The sequence below is a fragment of the Macaca thibetana genome, chromosome 8, assembly GCF_024542745.1.
Source record: "Macaca thibetana thibetana isolate TM-01 chromosome 8, ASM2454274v1, whole genome shotgun sequence".
Classification (NCBI taxonomy): Eukaryota; Metazoa; Chordata; class Mammalia; order Primates; family Cercopithecidae; genus Macaca; species Macaca thibetana.
Genome location: NC_065585.1, coordinates 6,451,000 through 6,474,865, shown reverse-complemented (window position 1 = coordinate 6,474,865; position 23,866 = coordinate 6,451,000). Strand labels below are relative to the sequence as shown.

General features: G+C 48.9%; 1 protein-coding gene across 1 annotated transcript in view; it reads right to left on the bottom strand.

Annotated features, from left to right (window-relative positions):
- The window catches only part of COL22A1 (collagen type XXII alpha 1 chain), a 298,462-nt gene that overhangs the window by 178,629 nt on the left and 95,967 nt on the right, over positions 1–23,866 (bottom strand). The window contains exons 12-15 of the mRNA XM_050800296.1: positions 15,650–15,703; positions 14,252–14,305; positions 13,080–13,133; positions 10,695–10,739 (exon numbers count right to left, since the gene is read on the bottom strand). Coding sequence (XP_050656253.1) covers positions 10,695–10,739; positions 13,080–13,133; positions 14,252–14,305; positions 15,650–15,703 — 207 coding nt within the window. The remainder of the gene's footprint in view (positions 1–10,694; positions 10,740–13,079; positions 13,134–14,251; positions 14,306–15,649; positions 15,704–23,866) is intronic.

Sequence of the window (23,866 nt, the reverse complement as noted above, 5' to 3'; positions counted from 1 at the left end):
GACAGTGTGTGAGTGAGCTGCTGACGGGAGAGCAGCATAAGAGAGCTAGTGTGAGTGAGCTGCTGACGGGAGAGTTGCTGAGAAGAACCACATTTCACCTGCCTATGGCCTGAGTGTTCTTGCAGCTATCTGCTCATCCATCCACTCCTCTCGGACCTCAGCATGGGCTGGACCCTAACCCCGAGCGTGACATTTGGCATAGCCGTGGACCTGACAATCACCCTGGAACCTGGCTCTCCCACAGGCCTCAGAGCAAGGCCAAGTGTGCCTGTTGCCCAAGTCCCTGTTTCTTACTTCCTTGCACTTGTGCACCAAGATGAGTGGAGTCTGGAGCCAAAACTTCCTCTGACTGCAGCTTGGGACAGCTGCAGGTGCACAGAGAGGGCCTGGCTGGACCTGGTGGCGGCAGTCTGCACTGCTGGGCGGCACGTGACAGAGGAGCCAGGCGGACGTGGCTGCAGGCCTGATGGATGGGTGGTCGTTAGCAGGGGCAAGGGGAATGAGAGCGGGTACATGGGGGAAAGAAATAAGTGAGAAAGAGAAGAGTGGGGATGGGGGAGAGACAGAGGAAGACAGAGAGAGACAGAGACAAATACAGAGACACAGAGAGAGACAGACCGAGTTAACAGAAAAACAAGGAAAAAGAGATGCAACAGACAGAGGGAAGGAGACACAGGAAAAGACAGAGACAGACAGGAAAGAGACAAAGAGACACAGAGAAGCAGAGGGACAGTTCAGACAAGCACAGACAGAGACAGATGCAGAGAGACCGAGAGAGACAGGACAGAAGAGAGAGTCTGAGAGACACACACAGACAGGGACAGGGAGAGAGACAGAAGACGTGGCTCTCAGGGTGCCGTCTCAAGCTGAAATGCCCGCCACAGCATCTGGGACAGGTAGTGGAACCATGCCATAGTGTGGGCCCATCCTGAGGCCGTACTGGGGCACCCATGTACCCTGCAGGCCCTCCACTCAGACTTTCTGCTGTTGCATGGGTTTGCTGGCTTTGCTAGCACTGCACTGGCTACACAAACGCAGCTAAGTGAAGGCTTCGGCTCCTGCAGACTGAGAGTGAGATCCCGGGCTCCCAGGGGGAGGGGGCGTGGGTGGTGGTTAACCGCACCACTCAGACCCAAACCCTGGCTCTCCCACGTTCCAGTTGTGTGACCTTGGACCAGTTCCTTAGCAGCTCTGTCACTCAGTTTCTACAAATAAGCAGCATAATATTAATATTTACCCAGTAAAGCTGCTGTGAGGACCACATGAGCTCATCTACGTGACATGCTGACAACACTGCCTGGCATGCGGAAGGTGTGCATTAAAAATCAGTGAAGCCAAACAAAGGCTGACTGTGTGGAATGGACTTGGGGTAGGGGAAAGAAAGACCAAAAAATCATTTGGAAGGGACCAGCAACAGGGGAACAGCAGAGGGGTGAAGGGACAGGTGCTGGGGACATAAGGGCCTGGAGAGCACTGAGTGAGGAGTGGCCAGACCTGGATTCTAATCCTGACTCTGTCTGTTGCCACCTGGAGAGAGGCTGCCCCTCTCTGGGGCTCCAGTTCCCCACCAGGATGAGATAACAAAACACAAAAGCAAAAAGGCAGCTGTTTTATGAGAACTCTACTCGGATTCTCATATCCGGAATCAATACGGAAATGTAAGCTTATGCAAATGAAAGAGGACTGGACCTCTGCTCTGCGAACCAAGTGCTGAAACAGGCACTGCGTCATTTGTCATTTCAAGCAGTCGTATGGGATATCATTCCCATTTTCACGACAGAAAACCGAGTCTCCGCACAGTGCACCATACTGGCTGCAAAGCCCACAGAGCCTCTCCGGGCCAAGGCTACGTCCTGCGGTTCTGAGTTGCTGACAGCAGAGGGCGCTCCCACTCCACTGAAAGCAGAAAACCGCTGGCTGCCCTGCCTGATCACTCTGAGACCTCGCTGCTGATTGGCACATTCAGTGCGGGGGGCGGGGGGGGGAGACACGTGGTGTCTTTCTTCCCCTTCTCCCTCACATACAATAAACCATTCATATAACATGGGTGCCAAAACTGAGTTAACGTACTGCGTGTTTTCTCCAGAAATCAGCTGCAGCCCTTTCGTGCTTTCGATGAGCAGGATGGCCCAGGTGTCCCTGTGGTACTTCAGGCAGAGAGAGCCTCAGTCCACCCTGCATAAATCCTCCCCACAGCCTCCTGGCCCTCCACCTCCACCCTCGATCCAATCCACTGCCTCTCCCATTGTCAAAGTGGTCTCCCCATAATCCGTTTCTGGACATCCCTCCTTTCCCAGCCCCCCATGGTTCCCAAGGCCTGCAGGATGCACCCGCCTCCTCAGCCTGGCAGTGTGGGACCCTCTGCATCTGTCTTGCTCACTCTCAGCCACAGCAGCAGTTGCACGGCACTGTTCACTGTTACTGAAGCACACTCTTGTCCAAGCCCGCCCCTGGCTTGGCCACAGGATCGCCTCTTTCTAGAAAGTCCACCTTCCATTCTCCTCTCTGCCAACCAACATCTGGAGGCAGCAGAGGGTGGGGGAAGGGCGTGCGCTCTGGGAGAGACATGTGGGTGCTGCTCTGTCCTGTGCTTTGACAAGAACTCAAACCCCTAGCAATCACAATGGACTCGTTCATTAAATAGGGATATGTAAAGAACCCTTCATTTGTTGTTTTTTGGTTCAAATTTGTGAGATAATATAGGTGCAATTCTGGGTACTTAACAAGCCATTCTTTACCCATGGTAAAGAATGCCATTATGGCCCAGGCACGGTGGCTCACACCAGTAATCCCAGCACTTTGGGAGGTTGAGGCGGGTAGATCACAAGGTCAGGAGTTTGAGACCAGCCTGGCTAACAGAGTGAAACCCTCTCTCTACTAAAACTACAAAAAAATTAGCTGGGCCTGCTGGTGGGCACCTGAAGTCCCAGCTACTCTGCAGGCTGAGGCAGGAGAATTGCTTGAACCCGGGAGGCAGAGGTTTCAGTGAGCTGAGATCGCGCCATTGCACTCCAGCCTGGGCAACAGAGTGAGACTCCGTCTCAAGAAAAAAAAAAAAAGAGGAAGCCATTACAACACAACTCAGAGGCCACCTCCCCACGAAGACTCTTCTGTCTCCTGCCTCTCCAGCCCCCTCCAGAAGTGGCTTCTCTTTCTTCTGGAATTCAGTTTCCATCTCATCTCTTCCTCTCTCCTGACACGTAGGCTCTCCTTGTCCTATACTTTGCAAATCTTACCCTCCCCTCTAGGTAGTGAGTTTAAGAGTCAAGGCCTGGATCTGATTTGTCTTCTACCCCCTGCAGGGCCTGGTGTACAGTGATGCTCATGACTTGAACAGATGCAGGCACTGTACGGACTGACGTGAACTCAACAGTTCAACAGTGAGCTCCCTGCTGTACTCAGATCACATAATGTGGCCTCAGGAGAGGAAGATGAATGAAACACATAAGTCTTCAGGCAGCTCCCACCCACCCAATTATGTTACTGTGCTCACCCAACAAAAGAATCCATGTCCTCACCCTGTGGTCTCCTTGGGAAGGGGAAAGATGGCATCTTGGGAGCTGAGAGCCACCTTGGCTGCCCCCACTCAGACACCTCCAAGCTAATGATGGCCATTCCCAGGGACTTCCACCCAAAGGGCTGCCTGACCTCCCAGTGGGGACTCCACCACCACCCTATTCTAGGAAAAGCACATCCTAAGGTACCTTGGGATGAGTCCTGGAGCTACCCATGGACTTGGTACCTAAGATCTCAAGCTGCCAAGTGGCTGCTCCATAAAGGCAACTGTGTGAAGATGAATGTGGGCATCTCTAGGCACCCAGCACACAGCGGGTACCCAGCAAATACTTATCACAGTCACACCTAGTGTGTGACACTGCCAACCCCTCAAGAGCAACACAAATTGGGGGTGAGACTTATTGATGACTTTTTATAAGGCTGAGTTGGGAGCCCAGATGGAAAAGACAGAGGTGCCCATGTCTGCAGGGTGGATTGCGGCTTTGGTTCCTTCAAAACACCAACTCCCTTTTGTTAATTGCTTAGGGAGCTTCTACCAGGTGCCAAGCCCTGCGCTTGCTCTCATAACTCATCAGATCCTTAGAGCCACTAACTGGGAGAAGCATTACCATCCACCCCTCAATGTCAAATATGGATATGGAGGCCAGCAAGGTCCAAAGCTTATCTAAGGTACCTGCACTGGTGGAGGCCCAGCCAGGGGGACAGCCCAGTTCCTCTGATTCCAAGGCCGGTGCTCTTCCCATTTTGAGGCCCCCCCTTTGCTCTGAGCCAGGGCAGGACACCTGGGGAGCCTCAGGACTGGAATGTTTACAGTCACCCTACATTGTCTGGGGGACACGGTTTTCTAGACGGAAACAGGACCCTCAATGCCCAGTAGTTGGCCCTTTTCATGAGTAGACTCCTCTCTGTGCCTGGCTGGATTCACCTTACAATTTCCTGGACAGCCCACCTGGGCTCTGCCACCTGGACCTACTCATGCCTCCAAATCCTTCAGTCACTGCACTGTGCCAGCAGAGACATGATCTGGAAAACCCCCAAATGAAGGGCTGTCTCCCCGCTTTACAGAGAACGCCCTGCCCTGGGTTCTGTTAGAGGTGGCCTCAGTGCTGGACGATGGTGGCTGTCTCTGTTAAGGCAGGGCTGAGACACTGTCCCACCCCATGCCGGGCAAGGCCTGGCAGCTGGAACGGCTTTTTCCAAGGCAAGATGGAAACCTACTTGCTGATGTAAGAAATCAGAGAGGTTCCTGAGAAAATAAACTGTAAGCACCCACCAATAGGACAGCTGAAAAGGGGCATTCAGCATCATGCAACTCAGGCTCTTCCTTGGACGGGTGGGGAAACAGAGGCACAGAGCGGAGCCAGCTCTTCTGTGAGTCACCTGCACATCAGCAAGGGAGTCGGAGCCAGCGCAAAGCTGACCTTCAGAGCTGCGGGCTCATCCTCACCGCTTCTGGGTGTCTGCTTTCCTTTCTCCCTGTCCTCAAACAACATATATAAAGCACATGCTGCCCAGAACCTTTCTAAGCCTTCTGTAAATATTAACTCACGGAATCCTCATCATATCCTTACGAAGCAGATAAAATTACTCTCTGCAGTGAAGAAACCTGGGACTTGGAGGTTAAATAATGCTGCACAGGTCACACTGCTCGCAGAGCCCCGAGCTGGAATTCAAATGCAGGCTCCAGGATCACAGTGCAGGGTTGCTCCAGCCGTGGCCGCGTCAGCTGATGCAGGCTGCAGGGACTCAGGGGCTGATGGGGGCATGGCTGAGGTTACTCCCTGCACCTCACCAGCGGGTGGTCCTCCCTTCCTGAGTTTACCCCAAAGGAGCCTCCTGCAGCAGGTAGAACTATGGCCCGACCAGAAAGGAGACAGTCTAGGGGAAACACGCCAGCATTCTACATTTCTGGTGAAACTTCAGGCCTGGTAAGCCACAGATGGGAAGGCCCAAACCGGGAATGAGGAGTTTCTGGATCCTGCTGGCTTTCTAACAGGCCACAGGGCGTCAGGAAACACATGGCCTCTAGGCTCAGTTTCCCCCGCTTTACAATCAGGAGTGCTCCCCCGGCTTCTCTACAACCCTTTCCAAGTCTGATAACTTAGGATTTTGATAGAACTGCGGTGTTTCTTGACTGAACAAAAGTCTTAAAGCAAGACTCTAAAAGCTTGCTGGAAAAAGGTCTAACGCTCCATGGAAAAAAGCCTATTGCTTCCAAACAGTGTTTTGGCAAGAATAAAACACTGAGTGTGTACAGACTGAATCTCTCTTGAAGCAAGTGGGAAAAAGAAATAAATGTTTGTGAATGTGTCGGTTATGGACCGGACACTGTTCCTGTTATCCACCTTCCAACCGGCTTTGGAGAAGACATTAATATTTCCATCCTGCAAGTGAGAAAACTGAGGCTCCAGTAGCTGCAGCAGCTGTCCCAGTGGCAGACCTGGTCCCCCAGGGCCTGCGGAGAGCTCTTCGTTTCTCTGGGAAAGCCGACTGCGCCGCACCTTAGAAGCTCACCCGAAGCCCCCAAAGCCTTCAGGAAGCGCGGGGATCATTGTTCCAGTGGAGACGGTTCCTGCTCTGGACCCTTGGTGAGCGTTTTCTCCCTGTGATGTTTCCTGGCTAACGTACCATGGTCCAGGCAGCTTCCTGTTGGCCGTCTCATCCACTCCCAGGGCTTCGACCAAGCCTGAGCGTGGAGTACATGCTGTAAACCCATCTGCATATCGCCAAAAAGTCCCAGTCCACACCTGTGGGTGAAGGCACTCTGCACACTGAGTTTGATCTTGGTTCCTGCATCGTCTCTCACCTGGGCCCAGTGCTCACACGTGTGTCCACAGAGGACTGGCCACAGACCGCGCTGCAGGTACCAGCTCAGGCAGGGAAGACCCAGAGGTGAATAAGGTGCCTTATGTTAAAAATCCAAGGGTCGGCCGGGCGCGGTGACTCATGCCTGTAATCCCAGCACTTTGGGAGGCCGAGGCGGGTGGATCATGAGGTCAGGAGATCGAGACCATCCTGGCTAACATGGTGAAACCCCATCTCTACTAACAATACAAAAAATTAGCCAGGCGAGGTGGCGAGCGCCTGTAGTCCCAGGTACTCGGGAGGCTGAGGCAGGAAAATGGCGTGAACCTGGGAGGCGGAGCTTGCAGTGAGCAGAGATCACGCAACTGCACTCCAGCCTGGGCGACAAAGCAAGACTCTGTCACACACACACATACATAAAAAAAAAAGAAAAAAAAAATCCAAGGGTCTACATATGTGCATGGGGGTGGGTGGCTGAAAGGCAAACAAATACCATGTGGGCGACCAAGGTCATCAGCTGAAGAGGGTAGGGGTTCTAACAGCACAGGTCCAGGGAAACCCAGGAAGACTTCTGAGGGAGAGAAAAACATTTTTATACCAGTCTTTGTGGCTGGATGGCTGGGTGGGTGGGCACCTGACTGAAGCAACGAATAGAATACAGGAACGGGTACATCCATTCACCTTTTCACACATTTCTAATCACACTGTAGGTTTCTTAGGTCAGAGATTATGCTTGTAGTTTTTGGATTCTTTATGGTACATTGAAGAAAATAGTACTTAAAACATAGTTTTATTAGCCAGGCATGGTGGTGCGTGCCTGTAGTCCCAGCTACTCGGGAGAGGCTGAGGCAGGAGAATTGCTTGGACCCGGGAGGTGGAGGTTGCAGTGCACCGAGATCACACCACTGACTCCAGCCTGGGCAACAGAGTGACACTCCGTCTCAGAAAAAATAAAATAAAATAAAAAACAACAACAGAAAACCCATAGTTTTGGATTTCTTCAGAACGTCTTCAATGTTTCTTCATGAGGCAGAGGGCACTGAGCGCTGCGAGGCACCTCTGCAAAGCCCCGGCGCTGCGTGTGGCCTGGCTGCAGACACTGAGGCTGGGGACAGGCCCCCCAGTTGAAAAATATATATTCTTTAAAAAACAGACAAACAAAACAAACAAACAAAAAACATTCTTTTTGCACTTCAGATGAGTGCTGTGTGACTTACACCCACTTTCCTGGACTGCTGGCTCATGGAACAGCAAACCCAGATGAGGTAAACAAGCCCCAGGAGCAGAACCACCACAGGCCCCCGAGTGACCTTCCCCTGACAGGCTCGGCCCAGCCCAGGACTCAGACAAGTGGAGAAGCCACCACCTTCTGTCTGGGGAGGGCTTTCCCAGGCTGATCCTGGCTCTGGCTGCCCCCCAAGGCACTGCACTGGTACTGGATCTGGTTCTGATGACTAAGGCGCTAGGGGTCCTTCGCCTCCAAATCCCCTTCAAATACGGCTGTCTCTTGTCTTGACACGACCTGGCTCTGCCTGTGCTCCTGTCCTGTGGGTGGGTCCCATCCTTGGATTCATCCATTGTCCTTACAGGGGATCTAGCCGTAGGACATGTGATTTGAAGGAGTCATCTCTTATTCATTTATTGATTTAGCAAATGCATATCAAAGGCACCTCTGCCCCCGCTCGACAGTAAAGCACTGCACACCTGCAGCCATGTGTTGAGTTGACTTCGTAAATATCCGCCATGTGTTGGCAAGTGTTGCCTGCTAAACTCTTGGGACTCTGATGGAGGGCCTGCACCAGGCACTCTGTGGGCGCTGAGGGAAGACAGCCTGTTTCAGACTCCAGGCCAGGGTCAGGCTCCACCTCTGACTGCACCCTCAGGTGACAGCCAGCGTGTGACCCCCACATGCCTGGGGCCTTCTGCCCAAATCACTGCCGAGCTGCACACTTTGGATGTGAGTCTCAAGCTTCCTCTGGGTTCTACAGCCCAGCCCTGCTGTGGGGCAGTTCCTCAAACTCCACTCTCTGCTACACAGGGATTGAAAGAAGACCCCTGCTCCCTCGAGCAACAGAGCTGCAGAGCAACCCACGCGCCTGTGTGCCCAGAGCCTCAGTTACTCCAAATGCCACTTTTATGTCTTCACCATGTGAGGGAGGGAGCAGAGGGTCCACAGAGAGAGCTGACCGGCAAACAAATCTACGGAAACATGTGAAAGCTCTCGAAAGAGGTAAGGGTTTTGCTTATTAAAGTTAAAAATGATTAAAATTTAATATACAAACTAACAAAAATCATGTTTGGGAGCCTGCGTTGGGGAACGAGGCCAGTCCCTGCCTCCCTGAATGAAAAAGGACCTTTTGGAAAGCAATGTGGGCGAGCCACAGACAGGTTCATTGGCTTTGACCAGTAATTTCACTTCTGGGAAAGCAGCCTAAGGAAATAATCATAAATATGAAAATAAATAAACAAAGCTATAAGCTTTAAAATGCCAAAGCATTCTTTTTTTTTTTTCTGAGACAGAGTCTTGCTCTGTCCCCCAGGCTGTAGTGCAGTGGCACAATCTCGGCTCACTGCAACCTCCGCCTCCCGAGTTCAAGCGATTCTCCTGCTTCAGCCTCCCGAGTAGCTGGGACTACAGGTGCCCACCACCAAGCTCAGCTAATTTTTGTTATTTTTAGTAGAGACAGGGTTTCACCGTGTTAAGCCAGGGTGGTCTCGATCTCCTGACCTCATGATCCGCCTGCCTTGGCCTCCCAAAGTGCTGGGATTACAGGCGTGAGCCACTGCGCCCGGCAGCATTCTTTTTGAAAGTGAAAAACTGGAAACAATTGTGAATGATCAATACCAGGGGAATGGGTACCTGAATTATGGTTTATTCACTTAATGGAATGCTGTGCAGTAATTTATAACAAACTCTAAAAACTCTACAGCAGCATGGAGAAAACACTGCATGTCGGAACAGAAAACAGGAGGCAGCATGGAATACAGGATGATGTGGCTGTGGAGGGACACTCCCCATGCGTAAGAATTCCCACGGGAGGCCGGGCGCGGTGGCTCAAGCCTGTAATCCCAGCACTTTGGGAGGCCGAGGTGGGCGGATCATGAGGTCAGGAGATCGAGACCATCCTGACTAACACGGTGAAACCCCATCTCTACTAAAAATACAAAAAATTAGCTGGGCGTGGTGGCAGGCGCCTGTAGTCCCAGTTACTTGGGAGGCTGAGGAAGGAGAATGGCGTGAACCCGGGAGGCGGAGCTTGCAGTGAGCTGATCGCACCACAGCACTCCAGCCCGGGCGACAGAGCGAGACTCCGTCTCAAAAAAAAAAGAATTCCAACGGGAAATATGCCTATGTACCCACTGTAGTTGTGTCAGGATGGCAGGATCACAGGCTATGTTTCACTATTTTTCAAATATCTTAAACGTAAATTAAGGGTGAAGAACAAGTTCCTGTGGAACTAGAGAGTTACATCGTGCAGGACGACAGCATGGGGCAGACCCCCACAAAGCGTCTCAGACATGGGTTAGGCGAGAGGGCCTAGCCCCAGCTCTTGGGTACACGTTGCTCCAGATCCTAAGGAACTCAATGAATGGGCCCAGGAAGAGAAACTGAAAATTCAGCAGCAGCCGCGGTTTGGGAAGGTGGAGCTGGGTGGGAGTTGTCGCGCTTGGGCAGCCACCCCCGCCACCCCACAGGGGAACCTTGAACCATCAGCGATGCCAGCACATGTGGCGGAATCCAATCGGAGGTCTCGTCCACCGTTACCTGGCAGCAGTCACTAAGGAGCCTCCACCTGGGCCTCCTCAGATGTGTCGGTTGCATGGCAATCTGCATCTAAGAGCCCGAGTGTGGGCCAGTTCACATTTGGTGACTGTGGCTCAAATGCAGGTCACCAATGTCACTCCTATCACCACTCATTCTCCCATTTGTTTGAGAGCCAGGGTAACTGAGGAGCAGAGGAGTTATGTAACGTGCCAAGTAAGATACGAGTCCTATGAGGCAGCAACTGGGACTTCGGAGTCCAATCCAGGGCTCTCTTAAAACCTGTCTGGTCTGGAAACCCTAAACTCCGCCTTGGTGCAGAGGATGACAATACCTGCAGGTACTGAGACCACAGCCTTCCTGGCACAAGCTACATTCAGGGTAGGAAAGTACCACTGTCTGCAGCAGCCCTCGCCTGCCACATGCACACACACACGCAAACATATATGTACATACATGTGCACACATGCACACACACGCAAACATATGTACACACATATGCACACACAAATGTGTACACACACACACAAGCATACACAGAGCAGATGGTCTCATGCACCCTCTCTTCTATGGAAAGCTGTATTGATCAATGAGAGCAGACTATAAATACCTTTTCTCCTCGAGTTCCCTTTTCACCTCGTTCTCCTTGGAGGCCCTGGGGGAAAAAGAAAGAGCAGTGACCAAACATCTTAATCTGACTTCTCTGTGCTCACCATGGGGGTGTCCATGGAGTAACTGCCTGGCAGCTTCCAGCCCAGGGTGGCAGGGATGGTGATGGTGAGGACCCTGTCTCCCTGTGTAGTCTAAGGCCACAAAGCAGCTGCTGTGTGGTCTGGCTCTAGGCAGCAGAGGCAGGCCACTTCCAGAGTATGACATGAGTTCCTGGGCTTGTCCCTTGGCTTAGGCTATCCAGGTCCTCATAGCCATAGATTGGGACATAGCCTGGCTCCTGAACTCAAGTGGCCAAGGACAGAAATGTGGCTTCAAAGTCAGTTCCCCCCACCACACTATGCCTATGATGCCGCAGGACCATGGCTCCCAGGAAGGGTCCCAACGTTGAATCAGAGAATGGCTCCTTGAAGCCAATCACCCCTCCTCCCTCGGGGATAGGGTCACTGTCGGTCCCCACTGCTCATCCTGCCTTCTTCTAGAGCAGCACCCAGACCTTGTGCTGTGGACTCCCTGCCCCTCTGTGTACAGACTAGGTGGGAATGTCAGCCAGGATGTGGGTTTCTCTGAGTGCAGGATCCAAAACATGATCCCCCTGCTTCCCCCCACTCCATCTTCCATCGTCACTGGATCCTCTTACCACATTTTACTTTATTGACAGTACTCAGCCCTGGACGCTGCATTTGCTGCCTCCCCCAGGTAGAATGTAAGCCCCACCAGGGCAGTTCTTTCAATATGATATCCCCAGAGTCTAGAACAGAGCCTGTCACTTGGTAGGCACTAATACACATTTGTTGAATGACTAACTGACCCAGTGAGTGACTGTGACGATCCCTTGTTTAGCACAGGAATCTGGTAGGGCTTGTGTCTGAAGGCTACTGCCCTACTCTGAGAAGCAGAAGGCTCAGTAGTGCATGTGCCTGCTCTTCCCACGTGCACGGATTACACCGTGAGGCACTGGGGCCACCCACATGAGCTGACGAAAGCACAGCTCCTCCCTGGGCAGCAGCCTGCAGGCCAGGCAATGGCACAAGGCAGGCACCTGCCGGATGAGCAGGAATGTATCCTATGTAACTATGTGAGCTCCCTGTGGGCTCCACTCCCTTTTCTCTCCTTTCTTGGAGAAGAGACCCTGGGGCATTCTATGGAAAAGATGGTAGAGATAGCAGGTGCCACCCAGGCCTCCTTGTTGATATCAGGAATGATACACACATCTTTGACCTAGAGAGGGTACAGGGCCAAGGCCACAAGATGCTGTCCTAAAGAGTAGAGCATCTGCAGGGCCATCCAGACCTATAGGGTGAGTGAACATCCTTGCTGTTTTAATTTCATCTAAATATTTTGGTCACACACACAGAGATCAGAGGTTTTCAATGTCTCCCTGGCAACTCAAGCTGCTTTGTTTGAAAATGACAGTTTACACTGCTTCTTCCATTTTTCTATGTTTTAAGACCTGCATGCATTAGGTATTTGTCCTAATGCTCTCCCTCCCCTTGCCCACCAATGTCCGACAGGCCCTGGTTTGTGATGTTCCTCTCCCTGTGTCCATGTGTTTTCATTGTTCAACTCCCATGTATGAGTAAGAACATACAGTGTTGGGTTTTCTGTTCCTGTGTTAGTTTGCTGAGGATGATGGTTTCCAGCTTCATCCATGTCCCTACAAAGGACATGGACTCATCCTTTTTTATGGCTGCATAGTATTCCATGGTGTATATGTCCTACATTTTATTTATCCAGTTTATCACTGATGTGCATTTGGGTTGGTTCCAAGTCTTGGCTATTGTAAATAGTGCTACAATAAACATATGTGAGCATGTGACTTTATAGAGAATCAAGAATAGTGTTAGATGTTCGAGAAGCTACTTTGCTCCTTGTACACCATATCTGTTTGTTCACCTCTTTATTCACTGGACCTACTGAATACGTATTATGTGTCTGGCACTGTTCCAGGGGCTAAGAATTAAGTAGACTCCATTCTTCTTCCAAGAGTACAGTACTGGACAGGCTGGGGAAAATGAATTCTTTAGATCAAGTGTCAAAAATCCTTGGTGCTGGTTAAAAATGCAGATTCCTGGGATCTACCCTGCTTCTTGATGGGAGAAAGGGGTCCCAAGAATATTCATTTAAACCTGTTCTCTGGGTGATTCTTATGTACTGTAACATCTAATAATTTCTGGTCTAAGAAAGGAGATACCAACACTTCACTGGCATCAGTAAGGCTAAACAGCATTATTGTCTAGATGCAGGTGGAGGAACTTGCTAGAACCCGGTTTTTGATTCCTGGAGAAGGGGTAGAACCCCTGCCCAGAAAAGTGCCTTCACTTACAGGAGCTCCGACATGTCCTGGAGGTCCGGGGAGTCCAGGCGGTCCTTGGGGCCCCTGCCGAAGAGCATTCACAGAGAAAAGTTTCAGGGATGGAAAAGAAAGGCAAGTGCAGCCATACAGCTCAGCCAGTCCCATGTTTGGTGACAGGAGCTGCTAGCTCACATCCCACCAAGTGCTGCCCGTGCTGCTGGCACAGATCTCGCCAGCAGACACCCCCTCGACCTCTGCTTCCCTTCTCTATTTAGAAGTCATGCCATCTGCTCCTGGTGGAGCCCTGATTTACACCCAGATTCTCTTGACTTCAAGGAACAGCGAAAGGTGTGTGCATATGAACCACCATGAGGCCAGATGCTACTGTTCCATTTCACTCCCCCTGTGCCCCTCGGCCTCCCCATGACCTGGCCTGGATATGTTCACAGCTTCTGAAACATTACAACTGATTCCTGTGGCTCATCATTCACACTTTGCCATGGGCTCAGTACAGCCTGGACAAGTCCTGACAAAGAGCTCAGCAGAAGTCTGCAGACCTGGAGGTGCCTCTGCTAACCAGACCATGAAATGCTATTGCCTCTCAACAACTAGTTTGGAAATACCTATTAAAGTCTGCTAAAATAACAACATACATTCATTCGGCCAAGGGTATCCCAATTTTTAATCTATGCTACTGTAATAAAAATATAGTAGATAAGGAGAAACACACAAATGTACACATGCATGCATATTCAGTGCTTCATTAATTTTAGTGGAAAACAAATGACATTAGTATAGTCCTTAGGACCATAAATAGGGGAATGTTATATATTACAATACATCCATATGGACGTTATATATTACAATATATCCATGTATGATTGGATACATCCAATACATCCAATTCTATGCCTTAATTAAGAGAATGTGTGGGGCCTATCTGTATTTACATAGAAATATGTCTCTCATCTCTTGTTAAATAACAAAGATAAATGACCAAGTATGATATAAATAAATTTTTGTAAAAATTTGGGAAAGATCATTTATGTGTGGATATACACACACAAATGTGCATGCAGTTATATGAGAAGAGGAGGCAGGGAGCCTATCTGAGCATCTCTTCTGCACCTAAAGCAATTGGCTTTGCACTGGGCCTTGTCCCCTGGGAACATCAGAAGGGCCCAGCACACAGCAACACTTACCCGCATGCCGACCTCACCCGGAAGCCCCGGCTCTCCCAGCTCTCCTGGCTCCCCCTGAACAAACAAAACAGCACGAAGTCAGAGGCGGTGGGACACAGGCCTAGGTACACCAGGGCAGCCCACAGCCTCCCAGGACCTCGGCTTCCTGCAGCTCAGAACTCATCACAGGAACAAGGTAGCCATCAGTGAGCAGGGTCTGGGCTCCCCTCAGATGCCATTTCTATAAGCAAAGAAGCTGACCTTTGCTGCACACAGTATTTTTTTTTTTTTTCTTTAGAAACAGGATCTGATTCTGTCTCCCAGACTGGAGTGCAGTGGCACAATCATAGCTCACTCATTATAACCTCAAAATATTTAGTTCAAGTGATCCTCCTGCCTCAGCTTCCCAAGTAGCCTGGAATACAGGCATGCACCACTGCACCAGGTTGCTTTATTTTTTGTAGACATAGACTCTCGCTTTGTTGCCTACTCTGGTCTTGAACTCCTAACTCAAGCGATCCTCCTGCCTCGGCCTCCCACAGAGCTGGAATTACAGGTGTGAGCCACCATGCCCGGCCACACAGTATTATCTCCACTCCCACTCACTTTAACTTTGGAGAGAGCAGGGTAAAAGTGTAAAAACTGGCGCCACCCTGATGGTTGTCTTCATGGAAAGGATGTTGGCCACCTAGAGTGGAGTGAGAAGAGAGCCCAGGGTCCATGGAACTCTCCTTTCTCCCTTGTCTCCAGGATCTTAGACCACCTGTCCCAAAGGGCTGCCTGCTGTGGACCTCAGCACTGCTCACAAGACAGGTTCCCTCTCTGAGACCTGATTTTATGTGGCTGGACATGGCGAAGGGATCAGAGAGGTGAAGAATACAGAACTAATGTCCACTTGGATTCTTGGTGGAGAGGAGACTTACCCACCGGAGCTGAGATCACTTTGAGCTTGGGTTGCTGGAGGATGTTGCAGCTCAGAGGCAGGTGAGATGAAGAGGTGGGGTTGGGGGTAATGATCAGAGGAAAGCTGGCTTGCCATATAGGGTGTGGGGCGCTGCTTGGGTCTCACTCTGACTCCTCTAGCTACAAACTGGGGTCTTAAGCAAATCCATTGCCTCGCTGGGGCTAGTTCCAAGTCTAGGCATGGGGTAAAACAAGGCTGCCTTGCAGAACTACTTGTTAACTAAATGAAAAATCATTTCCAAGGACAGGCAGGCGATACCCGGGGGCAAAGCTGCTGCTGGTCTTATCACAGCTATTAGGCTGAACCCCTGGGATCTGCGAGGATCCTGATACAAATAAGTCCCTGCTCAAGCCTGGCCCTGGCAATGCCACCCCACTTGAGGACACGGGGTTCTGACCAGGAGGTCACCAGCCCAGTACTGCCTTGTGAGCCAGGGCAGACGGAACAGAACTTACTCTCATGCCTTTGCTGCCGTCTCTCCCAGGGGGGCCGGGCAGGCCCAGGGAACCCTAGAGCCAAAAAAAGAGAATAGCAATTAGTAAAGAATAACTGAGACAGGCTCTCAGAATGCTAGTGCAGTGGAGAACGTGCCAGGAAGGGAAGGAAATTGTGGCCAAGACTGCTACTCAAAAACTGATCCACAAGCCTGCAGCATGGGCATCACTTGGGAGAGTATAAAATGCAGATTCCCAGGTTTCACCTCAGATCTACATCAGGGTCCATGTTGCAGCCACATACCCAGGAGATCTGTCTGCACCTGATGTGGGAGTAAGCAGCTCTGGTCCACAGTCCTTCACTAGCTGGAGGTGCGGCCCTTCCTCACTCTGGGCTTGGTGTGATATGTGTAAAGTAGAGGACTGGGCTGCAGCGGGGCTCTCAACCTTGGCATCATAGACATCCAACTGGATAAGCCTTTGCAATGGGGCTGAGCAGTGCACTGTAGGATGCTCGGCTGCCACCCTAAATGCCAGCAGCACCCTCCAGGGGTGACAACCAAAAATGTCTTCAGATATTGCCAAACGCCTCCTGGTTGGGAACCACTGGCCTAGAAAAGGTATTCGACTTGTTGTAATTTTAGCTGGGACAAACTTCCTTCTAAGGAATCTCATGCAGACACACATGACATGAATAAACATGGAGCAGCCGTGGGAAGTCTGGGGCTGGACCAGCTCCTCATCCCACTTTCTACTCCACACACTTCCCGGAGAAGGCTTGGGGAGGGAATCTAGAAACAGGTAACTCAGGCACCTCTAAGCTCCCGACCAGCTCCAACATCACTTGGTGCCAATCAAAGCATCCTGCCTGAGACCTCCCACCCAGCTCCTGGCTCTCCATCAGTGTCTCCGTGGCACTGAGAAAGGCTGCGCCTCTCTCTGGGCTGTTTCCATCTATACAGTGAGGGTGCTGGGTATTCAATGGATGAATGAACAGATGAATCTCTATGTAAAGTGTAGAAAACACTATATGCCAAAGTATATTTCTACATATGTCATCTGATTTAATCCTCATTATAATCCTGAGATATGTATTATTTTCTCAAAGCATATCAGATATTTCTAGATTTTATCTACAAACATGCATGCACACACATGCTTTTAAGATTTCTATGAAATGCCTTCCACGGCCTCAACATTCTTTCTAATATAAGTCAGTGTGATATTGAAGAGAAAGACTGACATGACAGATGTCTCTGGTCATGGCATGAGACAGACATGAATCCATCTCAACTCTAGACCTTCCTGGCTGTGAGACCTTTTTTTTTTTTTAGACATGGTCTTGTTCTTTCACTCAAACTGGAGTACAGTGACATGAACATGGCTCATGCAGCCTTGTCCTCCTGGGCTCAAGCGATCCTCCCACCTCAGCCTCCTGTGTAGCTGGGACTACATGCGCACATCACATCTGGTTAATTTTTGTATTTTTTTGTACAGACAGGGTTTCACAATGTTTCCCAGGCAGGCCTCAAACTCCTGAGCTCAGGCAATCCATCTCCTTGGCCTCCCAAAGTGCTGGAATTACAGGGGTGAGCCACCGTGCCTGGCCCTGGCTGTGAGACCTTAAACATACCCTGGAAGGCTCAGGGTCCCACTGACCTCAGGTGTGAAGTGTGGATACTGTTACCAGCAGCAGGATGGCTGCAAGGGGAGGCAAGGTTTGGTAAATGAAAGTGCACACACTCTGCTGTGGGGACAGAATTGAGTTTCCTGGTACTGTCTGTTCTCCCAGTGACCCAGGCCCATGATGACAGAGGGATCGAATGCAAGCACCACACCAGCGCACCTGTGGCCTGGGAAAGAACACCTTCACCAGCTTCTGTGGCACCATAAGCCTCTGGGGACAGCCACACGGATTTGCTCTGCTGCCCTTATCTGACAATTCAACAGTGGAGACAAAGGGACTATGCACAGACACAACACTGATTCGCTTGTAAGTTGCTTGTGGTTCTCAGGCTCGGGACCAGGAGGGTCTAATCCTGGGCCCTGAGGGGTAGTACCTTCATGTGGGTCGGGCCTGGCAGAGGGGATGTCTCCAGCAAGGAGGCCTAGCGAGCAGTCATTCATGGACAGGGCAGGCTGAACACCACTCGTCCGACCCTCGCTTAGAGGAGTGTGGGTACTTTGGGGCAAATTCCTTACTCTCTGAATCTCAGTCTAGTTTTATTTTCTATAAAATGGGGACAATCATGGTGTATTAGGGTTCCCCAGAGGGACAGAACTAATGGAATATATACACATATATACATATATATATATATATATTTTTTTTTTTTTTTCCAAAGGGGAGTTTATTAACTAACAATAACGAGATCACGAGGTCCCACAATAGGCCATCTGCAGGCTGAGGAGCAAGGAGAGCCAGTCCAGGTTCCAAAACTGAGGAACCTGGAGTTCAATGTTCCAGGGCAGGGAGCACCCAGCATGGGAGAAAGATGGAGGCTAGGAGGCTGGGCCAGTCTCTCCTTCCACATTTTTCTGCCTGCTTATATTATAGTTGTGCTGGCAGCTGATTAGACAGTGACCACTTAGAATAAGGGTGGGTCTGTCTTTCCCAGTCCACTGACTCAAATGTGAATCTCCTTTAGCAACACCCTCACAGACACACCCAGGAACAATACTTTGCATCCTTCAATCCAGTCAAGTTGACACTCAGTATTAACCATCAGACACGGCCACTGTGAAAAGCTGTTATAAGTATTAAAGTCCTCCCAGGAGTTTCATAGATCATTCCCAAAGCCTCCTCTAGATGAGAACAATTTGATTTGCAGTCACCAGGCTTTATGGTAGCAGGAAGGTTGGGGGATTCTTTGATCAAACAACTTTGTGAAAAAAATGCAGAGTTAAACCAAGCGAAGCAAGTTCCTTTACAGTGGGTTTTCTTGAAGGCTTACTCATGCCCTTGTTGATGATTCTCCACGAGGCCCTGGCCCACCAGACCCTTTTCAAAGGCATGGAAGGACCTGCCGTGGCTCAGAGCCCAGAGCCCATGCAGGGACGGGGGCTGCTGCTTCTCGGAGCCTCATCTCGGGTAAAACTGGGTCCAAGACAAAATGAACAAGGGCTGTTTATTCTTAAACTTGTGATGGAGAGCAGGCTGCCATTGCTTTCATTTCAGCAGAGGGTTTGAAGATGTTAGTTAGAGAATCAACCTTATTTCTAGGGTTAAAAGAGGAAATACTGAGACAGTCTCAGATTGGTGAGTGTTGTATTTAGGGGTGATTTTTGGAAGGCGGGAGACATTCTAATTCCAGTATGCCTGTCCATCCTTGGCTGGATAGAAAGGGGCAGGTGCATGGATTGGGAATATTTCATAAGAGAAAGGATTGTTCAGTTGGAAGGATGGGGGTTTCTGTCGTCAGTTGTTTCCAGGAAACTAGGGGCCAGTGGGTTGCTTTTGTGGGTTAAACTATCACAAGCATCTTCCTTGGGGGATGCTGTCATGGCAGGTGCTTTCTCAGCCTCCAGTTACACATTGGAAAAATGAGGAGCCACCTCCCCATCCACTTCCCCATTTGGCTGTTCTGGAATTTAAATTTTAAAATCTGAGATTGAAAGAGGTAACCAGTACAGGAGGTGATTTCTACCAGATTAAACACACATGCATGTTTCATAATAGCAGAACCAACAGTCAGAGTAAAGTAATATTAATCATAGTGTATTAATGTGATAGTACAGATGTTGCTGAGGATAGTTTATCTAGTTCTACAAGGTGCCAGGCACTGAGCACTTTACATCCATCACTGCATTCAACACCTCCCCACAACAGTTCTAGAAAGAGACAGAATCATCATCTCCATTTCAGTGTTTATGAAACAAAAGCACGGACAGCTGATTAGCTCTAATCTAATCCGTTGATTACAGCTGATTAGATTAGATTTAATCTGCCCAAAGTTACAGTGCTTGTGGAAGAGCCAGACTCCTGGCCCTAGAGTGTGCTTCCGAACGTCTTCACAACACTTAGTGGTGTCCGAACTCACATCAGTTCCCTGGTTGCTTGGCAGCCCTGTAAGCTAAGTGTTGCTATCCTTACCCTACATTCAGGCACACTGGGGCACAGGGCAGGTGCATGACTTTCTCATGACTACTGGGGAGTCTACACGGCAGAGTGAGGCAGGTTGGGGTAGTTCACACTTGAGCATCCAGCCGTAGCTCTCCCTCTCCAGGGATCCTGACCTTCCTCTTCAGCCTCCACCAGCCCTGCTCCCCTGGGAATACTGGAAGGAAGACTCATTTGACTGCCTCACAGGTGGAGAAGCCCTGCGTGGAGCCAGGAGATGGTGGTAAGCAATAGAGTGGGCTCAGCTCCCCACACAGCCTGTGTCTCCAAGATCCACGCTCTGACCTCTACCAGCCTCCTGCACTAACCTGGACAAATGGTGTGTCCATTTCCAGATGGCAGGGTCACCAGTCCATGAGCCATGTCCCTACAACCCTAGGAATCAATTATAGATTTTCCAATGGCAGGGAGCATGACAAAAGGATGAGGACTTCCTCTGAGGGCATGCGCTAGATAGCGCATCCTTCCAGAATCAGGCCTCTGGGGGTGACTCGCCTGAGGTGTCGGTTACCCACTTACGATGGCAGGTCCTCGAATGACCAGTCTGTCTTCTGGCTCTGGTGCGTTGGGAAACGCTGCAGCTGAATGCAGAGGGAGGGACGTCTCGATGGGATGGACTCCGGCCTCAGGAATAAAGTAGGGGGAAGCAGGACACCTTGGCCTCTCCTCCCAGTTGCCAGTTTTCTAGCCTTGTTGGTTCTTTCAATTAGATAGATGCCCAGTAGATATCTGTGTGGATTTTTCTCATCCACAAGATGGGAGCTCTGTGAGATGCAGAGCAGGACTTAATCACCTCTGCACTTCCAGGGTCTGGCTTGACATAGTGTCCACACTGCCCCATGTGCTTCAATTCTGTCAAGAGCCCTGAGGGCTTGTAAGGGAATGTAAGACTCTCCTACTTCAAAATCAGTCTTGTGTAAGTCCTAGAGACAAAGTGAACAGCAGGTATGGTAGAGAGGTAATGGTCCTTAGAGCCAATGAGCCACAGCTTCACACTGTCCACCCCCCACCCTCCCTGCCTCCCCATCACTAAGTACTGATGACTTTGGCCAAATTGGCGAAATGCTCTGAGTCTCAGTCTTCATCTGTAAATAGGGATGGTCAACCTAGCTTCAGAATTGGTGCTTCCCAAGGACACAGAAAACTAGGCGTGTTGGTTTTAGATGGCTAAGGTAGTAGAAGAAAGTCCCTTCTGCTTTGTTCAGGGATGTGGCCACCTTTACTGTATATTCTAAGAACCGAACTAGAGGTCTCTGTAGAAGGGAATATGTTCTGAGTCAGACACGGTAACATCTCTTTTTGAATCTTTTTTTACATGCTTAAGATAACCAAGTCAGCACTGCAAATACATAGATTTTAAGAAATGTCCACCCTCAAGTCATCCTGAGATCGAAGAACTTTACTAGAATGATTTCTGCCCTATGAAAACTTTGCTCCAAGAGAAACTCAACCTAACCCAAATATTTCATTAGTATTAATATTAGTATCACTGATTCTTCTTTTTTTATTATTATTATACTTTAAATTCTAGGGTACATGTACACAACGTGCAGGTTTGTTACATATGTATACATGTGCCATGTTGGGGTGCTGTACCCATTAACTTGTCATTTGCATTAGGTATATCTCCTAATGCTATCCCTTCCCCCTGTCCCCTCCCCACAATAGGCCCCAGTGTGTGATATTCCCCTTCCTGTGTCCAGGTGATCTCATTGTTCAATTCCCACCTATGAGTGAGAATATGCAGTGTTTAGTTTTCTGTTCTTGCAATAGTTTGCTGAGAATGATGGTTTCCAGCTGCATCCATGTCCCTACAAAGGACACAAATTCATCCTTTTTTATGGCTGCATAGTATTCCATGGTGAATATGTGCCACATTTCTTAATCTAGTCTGTCACTGATGGACATTTGGGTTGATTCCAAGTCTTTTCCATTGTGAATAGTGCTGCAATAAACATACGTGTGCATGTGTCTTTATAGCAGCATGATTTATAATCCTTTGGGTATATACCCAGTAATGGGATGGTGGGGTCAAATGGTATTTCTAGTTCTAGATCCTTGAGGAATCGCCACACTGTCTTCCACGATGGTTGAACTAGTTTACAGTCCCACCAACAGTGTAAAAGCATTCCTATTTCTTCACATCCTCTCCAGCACCTGCTGTTTCCTGATTTTTTAACTATTGCCATTCTAACTGGTGTGAGATGGTATCTCATTGTGGTTTTGATTTGCATTTCTCTGATGGCCAGTGATGATGAGCATTTTTTCATGTGTCTGTTGGCTGTATGAATGTCTTCTTTTGAGAAGTGTCTTTTCATATCCTTTGCCCACTTTTTGATGGGGTTGTTTGCTTTTTTCTTGTAAATTTGTTTGAGTTCTTTGTAGGTTCTGGGTATTAGCCCTTTGTCAGATGAGCAGATTGCAAAAATTTTCTCCCATTCTGTAGGTTGCCTGTTCACTCTGATGGTAGCTTCTTTTGCTGTGCAGAAGCTCTTTAGTTTAATTAGATCTCATTTGTCAATTTTGGCTTTTGTTGCCATTGCTTTTGGTGTTTTAGGCATGAAGTCCTTGCCCATGCCTATGTCCTGAATGGTATCACCTAGGTTTTCTTCTAGGGTTTTTATGGTTTTAGATCTAACATTTAAGTCTTTAATCCATCTTGAATTAATTTTCATATAAGGAGTAAGGAAAGGATCCAGTTTCAGCTTTCTACTTATGGCTAGCCAATTTTCCCAGCACCATTTATTAAATAGGGAATCCTTTCCCCATTTCTTGTTTTTGTCAGGTTTGTCAAAGATCAGATGGTTGTAGATGTGTGGTATTATTTCTGAGGGCTCTGTTCTGTTTCATTGGTCTATATCTCTGTTTTGGTACCAGTACCATGCTGTTTTGGTTACTGTAGCCTTGTAGTATAGTTTGAAGTCAGGTAGCATGATGCCTCCAGCTTTGTTCTTTTGGCTTAGGATTGTCTTGGCAATGCGGGGTCTTTTTTGGTTCCATATGAACTTTAAAGCAGTTTTTCCCAATGTGGTGAAGAAAGTCATTGGTAGCTTAATGGGGATGGCAGTGAATCTATAAATTACCTTGGGCAGTATGGCCATTTTCACAATATTGATTCTTCCTATCCATGAGCATGGTATGTTCTTCCATTTGTTTGTGTCCTCTTTTATTTCACTGAGCAGTGGTTTGTAGTTCTCCTTGAAGAACTACATCCCTTGTAAGTTGGATTCCTAGGTATTTTATTCTCTTTGAAGCAATTGTGAATGGGAGTTCATTCATGATTTGGCTCTCTGTTTGTCTGTTACTGGTGTATAAGAATGCTTGTGATTTTTGCACATTGATTTTGTATCCTGAGACTTTGCTGAAGTTGCTTATCAGCTTATGGAGATTTTGGGCTGAGACAATGGGATGTTCTAAATATACAATCACGTCATCTGCAAACAGGGACAATTTGACTTCTTCTTTTCCTAACTGAATACCTTTATTTCTTTCTCTTGCCTGATTGCCCTAGTCAGAACTTCCAACACTATGTTGAATAGGAGTGGTGAGAGAGGGCATCCCTGTCTTGTGCCAGTTTTCAAAGGGAATGCTTCCAGTTTTTGCCCATTCAGTGTGATATTGGCTGTGGGTTTGTCATAAATAGCTCTTATTATTTTGAGATATGTTCCATCAATACTGAATTTATTGAGAGTTTTTAGCATGAAGGGCTGTTGAATTTTGTCAAATGCCTTTTCTGCATCTATTGAGATTATCACGTGGTTTTTGTCTTTGGTTCTGTCTATATGCTGCATTATGTTTATTGATTTGCAAATGTTGAACCAGCCTTGCATCCCAGGGATGAAGCCCACTTGATCATGGTGGATAAGCTTTTTGATGTGCTGCTGGATTTGGTTTGCCAGTATTTTATTGAGGATTTTTGCATCGATGTTCATCAGGGATATTGGTCTATTCTATTTTTTTGTTGTGTTTCTGCCAGGCTTTGGTATCAGGATGATGTTGGCCTCATAAAATGAGTTAGGGAGGATTTCCTCTTTTTCTATTCATTGGAATCATTTCAGAAGGAATGGTACCAGCTTCTCCTTGTACCTCTGGTAGAATTCAGCTGTGAATCCATCTGG